General features: G+C 41.6%; 1 protein-coding gene across 1 annotated transcript in view; it reads left to right on the forward strand.

Annotated features, from left to right (window-relative positions):
- LOC109518698 (protocadherin Fat 2-like) overlaps nucleotides 1-8273 on the forward strand; it is a gene marked incomplete at its 3' end in the record, with an annotated part of 18780 nt that extends 10507 nt beyond the window's left edge. Inside the window, 3 exon segments of the mRNA XM_019874712.1 lie at nucleotides 2309-3132; nucleotides 3135-4888; nucleotides 5900-8273. Of these exon segments, the coding sequence (XP_019730271.1) occupies nucleotides 2309-3132; nucleotides 3135-4888; nucleotides 5900-8273 (4952 nt within the window).
- Nucleotides 8274-10226: the final 1953 nt, after the last annotated feature.

Consider the following 10226-nt stretch of genomic DNA (forward strand, 5'->3'; position numbering starts at 1 on the left):
TCGCTCATATTATTTTAGCAGGAAGAAAACTAAGTTGTCAGAAAAACAAAATCAGCCTGTCACTTTGAGACTTGTAGCTCCAAAGTTCTCACAGTTTTTACACCAAGTTCCACCTAAAAAAACATCTAGTTCTCCAAGCAGGACCTTGATGAACATTGAAGTACAGTACAGTCTGAATGTTCATTTGAGAAGATGAGGTTTTGTTTAAAATATAATAATACTGACTATATAAGCCACAATGACTTCAACATTTTGAACATTACCACTGCACTAAAACATAGGAAAAGAGCAAACTGTGTTTCCAGTACATGACTCAATCCAAATTATACTGCACATAAAATTTCAAAAGGAATTGTTTTGAGCAAATGCACTTTTCTGCATGAGTTCATTCAGAAGGATGTGTGTGATTCTTCATCCTGCCACAACCAATGTTTCCAAGGATCTTGGTTTAGCTGACCATTTGCAATGATATGGCTTCATGGATTGATACTCAGATTTTCCCCACAAAAGAATGACTGAAAGAAAAGGTTCCTCACTGTTAAATAACAAATTAGGAAAGGGTTCAGTGGCAAACAAACAAAAAAAAAAGTCTGAAGCCTACAGTATTCAGTTCAAATTGTTATTGAGTTTGTTGTACAATGTTTGATATTCAAATGTAAAAAAACTGTCAACTTTAAAGTGCGCTTATTAACACATTGAACTATGAATACAATCTTCATTTCAGGAGTAACTGTTCCTAAAGCAGGCGTTACACAAAAGTATCACACGCAGTTAATCACAGTTGAACTGATATAAAGTGCAAACAAAACCGAGCAAGAAACATTTCATTTGCATGAAGCCACGTTTGACGAAAGAGATTAAAATTCTGACGTGCTCCGATACTCCTCTTACATTGTCGGCCTCCTGCTATGATTTCGAGATGCACTAAAAATTAACCTCTCCATCTTCATCAACTCAACCGGAAAGAAATTCTTTCACAGCACTTTAGACATGATTCCTGTCTTTCATTTGGCATTTGTAAATGTTTTCTTCCTCATTAAGAACTTTTTAACCTCATAATAGCAATAGCAACTACATCACTTTGTCTCATAGCATAACTCATCGCGTTGAAAAAAAAAATTCTCAGGGGTTTATGTCCAAATTCTGTGCACTGTTCACGTTTGGACTATGAACGCTCAACACTGACAGTAACTCACCCCACAAAAAGTTTCTGCTTTTACCGACCACTGCACGCCTCACTCACGCTGTTGGCTCGAATGAAAGAGGAAGTAGTTGGGCGGGATCTCATCCAAAACTCACCTCTCAATCAATATGCTGAACGTGACCGACACTGCTTTTTTTTGGCTGAGTGAATGACACCTTCACGTACATCCAGGGGAATTGTAATTCATAAATGGCACTTGGTTTGGGACGCAGATATTGTAGTATCATTTGGGTATTATGAGTATACAGATGTTAGATGACAGACATATGTTGTTTTACATTGCTACACTGCTCCTACCCATGATTATGAGGCTTTCATCAACAAGTTGTTGTCCTAGCATACGAAAACACTAAAAAAAAAAAATCCTCGTGTTTGAACCGTCAGGACAGCCCTTTTGACATGGATGTTGTTGTGTTTTTCCTAGAACAATTTGTGTCCTTTGCTTCTTCCGTTCCTTAAAGAGTGCTGATGAGTTTCATTCAATGTTGTGTTCAAGGAGTTGCGATATTTGAGGACACTTTCAGTTTGCTTGAAAGAGAGGATCACAGTAATTCGTACTTCTGTGATAACATCACTGAAATGTCAGCTCTGGTACGCTTGGCCTTTCATTGAGAACTTTCGTTTTGTTTTTTATGTTGTCATTCTCAAAATAGGATTTGGATTTCGTTGTGCCTCAAGGTGCGGATATGGTGACATCATCAAAGCACAATTTGACCATGTCCTCTGCTCTTTTTGTGCACCATATGAACCATGTGGTTTAGGCCAGTCTGTGCCTGTCCCAGTGACAATTTGGGCCAAAGTGCCACAGTTAAACTCACTGTGATTCTTCCACGTCAGTCAAAAATTGACACACTGCCATAAGGAAATGTACATCCCTGAGAAAATGGTGCAAAGTTAATTTTGGTGAATAGTCTGCCTGTCTCAATTAGAAAACATTGTTTATGAATCCCTTCATGCAGTATGTGGAACAAATTTACAGAGGGGAAAATAGCTGATCTGCTTCCCTCGAACAACGTTTTTACATTAGAAAAATATAAATACATTTTCAACGGGAAGCGATTTTTATTGGCTCCTTTCAAAGCGTTCATTGCATTTGTACACAAGGGGTCAGTATATACTCAGGTTTTCGAGCCTTGGACTGATTTGCTCATCATCCGTTGCTGAAATTGACAACATCGACGCGCTTTGTCGACATAACCTCGGAGCAGAAACACAAAACCGCTTGTGTGGGGTATCTAAACTTTTCATCGATAAAACTACAGTGCTGTCGTGTCTGCATTGCTGTGAAAGAATGACGCATTTACGGCACATCGTCCGATTCCGGAGTTTTGCCTTTTTCTTTGTTCTGGTCGAATATGCACACGGAGACCTCAGCTATTCTGTTCAAGAGGAGCTGAAACGCGGAGCTGTGATTGGAAACATTGCCAAGGATCTCGGATTGGAGGTGGGCAAACTGTCTACTCGCAAAGCTCGTGTTGATATGGAAAAGAACAACAAACAGTATTGCGGCATAAACCTCCGGACGGGAGATTTAATGGTTGCTGACAGAATTGACCGCGAGGAGCATTGCGGGGAAAAGCCTTCGTGTGTTCTGAAATTCGACCTGCTGCTGGAAAATCCTTTGGAATTGCACCGGCTGTCTTTGCAAGTTCAGGATGTGAATGATAATGCTCCCGTTTTCCCAAAGGATATTATAAAGCTGGAAATACGTGAGTCCGCTGATAAAGGAGCCAAATATCGCATTAATGCAGCACAAGATCCAGATGTAGGTACAAATTCTGTTCAAAGTTACATTTTGCAAGAAAATGGCAATTTTGTGTTTCACATTCAGACGACAAATGATGGCAGTAAATACGGCGAGCTAATTTTAGATAAGGAATTGGACAGAGAAGAGCAGCAGGAAATGAAATTATTGCTAACGGCACTGGATGTGGTTCTCCTCAGAGATCTGGGACTGTAGTCATTCATGTCATCGTACTTGATGCTAATGACAACGCCCCAGTTTTTACCCAGACTGTTTATACAACCTCTGTGAAGGAAGACGCAGCCTTAAAAACCCCAGTTATCACCGTGAGTGCAGCAGATGCTGATGAAGGAATAAATGGAGAAGTTACATACGAGTTCAGCCGCCTTTCTGACAAATCTCAAAATCTCTTTTCCCTCGATCACAAAACTGGTGAACTGCAAATAATGGGAACTCTTGATTTTGAAGAAGGATCCAAATTTGAAGTGTTTGTTGAGGCAAAAGACGGTTATGGACTCTTTTCGGAGGCAAGGGTAATTATTCATATAATTGACGTCAATGACAACGCTCCATTTATACAACTGAAATCACTGTCTAATCCAATACCAGAGAATGTGCCACCTGGAACAGAAGTGGGCATCGTTAACGTACAGGACAGCGACTCTGAGCAGAATGGACAGGTTCGCTGCTCCATTCATCAAAACGTCCCTTTTAAATTAGTTCCTTCGATTAAAAATTATTATTCTCTGGTGACCACTGGACAACTTGACCGTGAACTTGTGTCTGATTACAACGTTACAATCAGTGCCATTGACGAGGGCTCTCCTCCTCTGTCCTCTTCAAAAAGTGTTCACTTGTCTGTAGCGGACATCAACGACAACCCACCTGTGTTTGAGGAACAGTCCTACAGTGCATATGTGAGTGAAAATAACAAAGCTGGATCCACTTTGTGCTCTGTGAGTGCTCAAGACCCCGACTGGAGACAGAACGGCACCGTGATTTATTCTCTGTTACCCTCTGAGGTGAACGGTGCCTCTGTGTCCTCCTTTGTGTCTGTTAATGGAGACACGGGGGTGATCCACGCTGTCAGGTCGTTTGACTACGAACACTTGAGGAGTTTTCAAGTCCACGTCATGGCCCGAGACAACGGTTCTCCTCCACTGAGCAGCAACGTGAGCGTCAACGTGTTCATATCGGATACGAACGACAACTCTCCTCAGATTTTGTACCCTTCCCCGGAGGGCAACTCCTTCATGACTGAGCTGGTCCCCAAAGCTGCACACGGAGGCTCTGTGGTGTCCAAAGTGATCGCGGTGGACGCCGACTCGGGACAGAATGCCTGGCTGTCCTATCGTATTGTCAAGTCCACAGACCCGGGACTTTTCACCATTGGTCTCCACAGTGGCGAGATCAGGTCCCAGCGGGACATTTCGGAGTCTGACAGCATGAAACAGAACCTGATTGTGGCCGTGAAAGATAACGGACAGCCCCCTCTCTCTGCCACCTGCTCCATGTATTTACTTATTTCGGATAACTTGGCCGAGGTGCCAGAGCTGAAGGACATTTCTTATGACGACAAGAATTCCAAACTGACCTCTTACCTGATCATCGCGCTGGTGTCCGTGTCCACCTTCTTCCTGACCTTCATCATCATCGTCCTGGGTGTGAGGTTTTGTCGCAGGAGAAAACCCAGACTGTTGTTTGATGGAGCAGTTGCCATCCCCGGCGCGTATCTGCCTCCTAATTACGCAGATGTTGACGGCACAGGAACTTTACGCAGCACCTACAACTATGACGCCTACTTGACAACAGGTTCCAGAACCAGTGACTTTAAGTTTGTTTCGTCCTACAATGACAACACACTGCCTGCTGACCAGACTCTGAGGAAAAGTCCGAGTGACTTCGTGGATGAGCTTCATGATTCATTCGACCCACTTGAGGTAGATACGTTTCAAGTTGAATCATTTAATATTTTTTCAAAGTAATTATTGTGGTAATACATGATACATATGCAAGTAATTTAATTTCACATGAAATATTCAGTGTGACATAATTTGAATTTGTATTTGAAGAGAAGCTTGCTTCTATTCCTAGTTTCTTTTTAATCAAAGCCATTCTTCCTCTTCTTGATGTTTTTGTTCTTCTCATACAGTCAAACCCTCTCTCGTCAAATCTAATTTGCATCCCACTTCAGAACCTTGCAACTAAAATATGTCCAATTTAACCCACCGTTTATTGTGTTATGATGCAGAATTAAGATAAAGGTTGTATGCATGGTCATGCCCAACATCTGCTTAAGTTAATGAATCGATTGAGATATCTGTACATATTTTTTTTCATGTAGTTTATTTTAATGAGAGACATGATTTGTAATGCTTTCGAACCATGCATGTAATATTTACATTTATTGACGATATCCTTTGGGGTCACATTTCTCACCTAATGAGTGGAAATTAAAGGCCAATATATTTTTTTACATGTCTGAATTATATTGGAAGTTGGTCATCTCCATGTCTCATGAAACATCTAACCATTTAATTGAATATAGTGCTGAGGATTTGAGTTGTTTATTTTTCTGTTATTTACACAAAGCGAAAAATATCTACACGCTTCAATGTGTTTGGAGGGGATTTTAGATACGTTTGTCAGCTAACATGCTTCGAAAGTATCCGCTCATTTTGATTTGAGGAGACGCTACTTTATCTCTGTCCATGGTGCTGAAATATTTCAATTTTCTCCAGTGGGCTTTAATCAAAGATCCGCCACCCATAAACTTCCAGGATTCCAATTCTGAATTCTAATGCAGCTACAACTAGATGGACTAACGGAGAATGTACGCTAGATGTCAGTATGCACTCAGGAACAAAAGCTCTTAATTTCCCACCCATGTTTATCGACACACAAGCCCGATTTTATTGTGAAGCTTGTCTCGCCGCTTGTGAACGGGACTTTGGTGTTGGAAGCTGAGGGACGACCGAAAAGATCATAATCGTATTGGTTGTTTATTTTTTGGAAGAGTAGTTTGCAGTTTTATGACGATTGCTATGATTATTTGTGGTGCAATGGAGAAGAAAAGATTTGCGCCGTTTGGCGACGGCTTCGTTTTTCTTTTCTTTTTCCTCCACACAATCCATGGAGACGTGAGCTACTCTATCCCAGAGGAGATGAAACGTGGAACTGTAATTGGAAATATTGCCAAGGATTTGGGACTTGATTTGCGCCAGTTATCTGCTCGCAAAGCACGCATTGATCCCGAGGATGACAACGTGCAACACTGCGCCATCAACCTCAACACGGGTGACTTGCTTGTTAGGGAAAGGATCGACAGAGAGGGACTTTGCGGTAAAAAGGCATCGTGTGTTTTAAAACAGGAATTTGTACTGGAAAACCCACTAGAGCTACATCGTGTTAATATCCGTGTTCAGGATATCAATGATAATTTACCGCAGTTTAATGAAGACCAGCTCAAATTAGAAATTCGAGAATCAGCAGTTAAGGGTGCTCGTTTTCTTCTTAGAGAAGCACATGATGGAGACATTGGAGAAAATGCTGTTCAAAGCTACGCTTTGCAGCAAAATGATCAATTTAAATTACATGTAAACACTAAATCAGGTGGACGAAAGTATTGTGAATTGGTATTAGACAAAGAATTAGACAGAGAAGATAAAAAGGACATCATGCTTTTGTTGACCGCATATGATGGCGGCTCGCCTCGGAGATCCGGCACAGTCGTCATCCACGTCACTGTGCTGGATGCGAATGATAACGCTCCAGTGTTTAGTCAGCCTGTCTATAAAGCCAGTCTGCCTGAAAACTCACCTCTTGATACGTTGGTCATCATAGTGAGCGCAAATGACGCAGATGAAGGAATAAACAGCGAAATCTCATATGCATTTGACCATGCATCTGATGACAATATTAATATATTTTCATTACATCCCAAAACTGGAGAAGTGAGAGTGACTGGTGTTGTTGATTATGAAAAAGTAACATCACATGAAATGCAAATAAGTGCTGCAGATGGCCTAGGATTAATTTCGTATTCTTCTTTAATTATTGATGTGATTGACACAAATGATAATTACCCCGTCATACAACTAAAATCATTGTCAAACTCAATGGCAGAAAATGTGTCACCTGGTACAGAGGTGGGACTCGTTAATGTACAGGACAGAGACTCTGAGCAGAACGGACAGGTCCGTTGCTCCATTCCACAAAATGTACCCTTTAAATTAGTTCCTTCTATTAAGAACTATTATTCTTTAGTGACCACTGGACAACTTGACCGCGAACTTGTGTCTGAGTACAACATTACAATCAGTGCCACTGACGAGGGCTCACCTCCTCTGTCCTCCTCGAAAAGTGTTCACTTGTCTGTTGCAGACATAAACGACAACCCGCCTGTTTTTGAGGAACAGTCCTACAGCGCATATGTGAGTGAAAATAACAAAGCTGGCTCCACTTTATGTTCTGTTAATGCTCGAGACCCCGACTGGAGACAGAATGGCACCGTGATTTATTCCCTTTTACCTTCTGAAGTGAATGGTGCCCCGGTGTCCTCCTTTGTGTCTGTGAACGGCCCCAAAGCTGCACATGGAGGCTCTGTGGTGTCCAAAGTGATCGCGGTGGATGCCGACTCGGGACAGAACGCCTGGCTGTCCTATCATATTGTCAAGTCCACAGACCTGGGACTTTTCACCATTGGTCTCCACAGTGGCGAGATCAGGACCCAGCGGGACATTTCGGAGTCTGACAGCATGAAACAGAACCTGATTGTGGCCGTGAAAGATAACGGACAGCCCCCTCTCTCTGCCACCTGCTCCATGTATTTACTTATTTCGGATAACTTGGCCGAGGTGCCGGAACTGAAGGACATTTCTTATGACGACAAGAATTCCAAGCTGACCTCTTACCTGATCATCGCGCTGGTGTCCGTGTCCACCTTCTTCCTGACCTTCATCATCATCGTCCTGGGTGTGAGGTTTTGTCGCAGGAGAAAGCCCAGACTGTTGTTTGATGGAGCAGTCGCCATCCCCGGCGCATATCTGCCTCCTAATTACGCAGATGTTGACGGCACAGGAACTTTACGCAGCACCTACAACTATGACGCCTACTTGACAACTGGCTCCAGAACCAGTGACTTTAAGTTTGTGTCGTCCTACAATGACAATACGCTGCCTGCTGACCAGACTCTGAGGAAAAGTCCAAGTGACTTTATTGATGAGCTTCCTGATTCTTTTGACCCTTTAGAGGTAGGCACTATCATTAATGCGTCGTTGTTTTTCTTGACCAAAAGTTTTGTTTTTTGTTTGGTTGTCATAACTTGTAGATTGAAATAATTTCCAAGCAGAAATATGCTTCCCCATTCTGATTCTTTAGCCATTTGTAATCATGACTTGTATGCTTCAGGAGAATGACCTTTTATCTTTCCAAACTCTCAGCACATATCTTGTCATTTTCCCTCAGAAATCCTTTCAATCATCTTTTTTGTCAGTATTTGAAAAGCTCATATTTGGAGTTGTTGGTTTTACCCAGATGGTTTCCACCGCATTGTTGATTGTGTAGGGTTGCACACGACTGACTGTCATGCAGCCACTGTGATCGATTCCCACTCATTGACAATATGTGGAAATGGTTTTTGGCTGTTTCGGAAGAGTGAAACTAACCAACGTGCAGTAAACATTTTTTACTGTCAATTATATTTGAACGTATTTGCAAGTACGTTGGAACGCACTATAGGCTAAATGTTGACAAAAATAGCGTTTTCTTATAATGTCATGAGGTTATGACTTGTAGCCTACATTATACCAATATTTTCAAAAATTTAAAAAAGTAAACAGTTGTTATACATAATTTTTCTGGTTTTATTTTGTCTGCAGTGTGTGTTTTGGTTTGGCATTATTTCCCTTCATGCCACCACGGGTATACTATATACATGGGCAAGTCAATACCCTGTGGCACATCGATATATGTTCCAAATTTTGCAAACATGTTCGAACATCAAGTCAAATCTGCAGTCTGCCTGTTGCCCAAAGTCAGATGCATTTGATTCCAGCTGTCTGCGACCGTGAATGGGATAAGCGGTCCAGAACTTGGACCGATGGATGTTGTCCTCTTTGTTCTGTGATACCTATAACCACATAACATGAGGTGATCCATGTATAATCTTAACACACACACAAAAAAAAAAGAAAACATCAAATATTGGTCCTGAAGCAAAATAATGCATATTGTCCTAACTTGGGTTCGGTTGCTTTTTCTTTTCCTTCAGTCGATTGTAGTGTATAGAAATCTGGCCTTGACATTGAATATAATTCAAAAGAGAAGCTAATGTGTCATAGCGGTCTCTCCATAATGGCTTTTGTGAGGTCAGAGGTGACTGATATTGGGCTTGAGAAAGCGTGTGACTCAAAATATGTGTTGACGTTTGTCCCAAAGTTGTTTGAGGGGTCAAGGTGAGTCGTCTCTTGCTCTTCGACAACAACCTTCCCCAAGCATAATGTGATGGATGTTGCTTTTGGCGCAGGGGCAGAGTCAAAGAGAATGGGCCTTCCCCAAATGGTTCCAACAAATTTATATCGATAAACTGTCAATATCTTGTCATGATGAAAATTGAAGATTCACAATGAATCCAGCATTCATCCAAATTGTTTGAATTGATCATTGAAGAGGTGTTTGTCAATACTGTTTGGTTGTAATTTATCTTTTGTTAAATGTTCTGGAAAGATGACTACAAAAACACACGCAGATACGTATAAATCATTTGCACATCAGAGAAAAGAAACCTACAGCTGCTTCAAGTCAGGAAATGCAAAAACAGTTTTTTTGGATTTTTTTGTGTGTGCGTGTGCGTGCGTGCGTGCGTGCGTGTGTGTGTGGTTTGCCTAGTTGCACCACTGTCAGAAGACCTGGATTTGAATCTCCAACTGAAACCTCTCTGGGTGGAGTTTGCCATGTTCTCACTGCAGTTGCGTGAGTGTTCTTCAGGTTCTCCTTGTTCGTCTAAATGTACACTAAATAGCCCGCCCACTCTGCTATCCTTGGGTCCCTTGAAAGGCGTGGTGTGAACCCGTGGTTGTATTATTTTTATAATTCCTCCAAAAACACATATGGCAGGTTAAAAGAATACTCCTTACGAACCCAGAATGAAAGTGGATTGTTGTTTGTATGTGTATGCATTTGACTGGTGACCAGGCTAGGCTTTTCCTGCATGCCTCAGCGGAAATCAGACAAGATTGGTTTCAGTTACCCATAAATTTAAAGAGGAAAATTGTATAG

This window comes from Hippocampus comes, unplaced genomic scaffold (genome assembly GCF_001891065.2).
Source record: "Hippocampus comes isolate QL1 unplaced genomic scaffold, H_comes_QL1_v1.1 scaffold118, whole genome shotgun sequence".
Classification (NCBI taxonomy): Eukaryota; Metazoa; Chordata; class Actinopteri; order Syngnathiformes; family Syngnathidae; genus Hippocampus; species Hippocampus comes.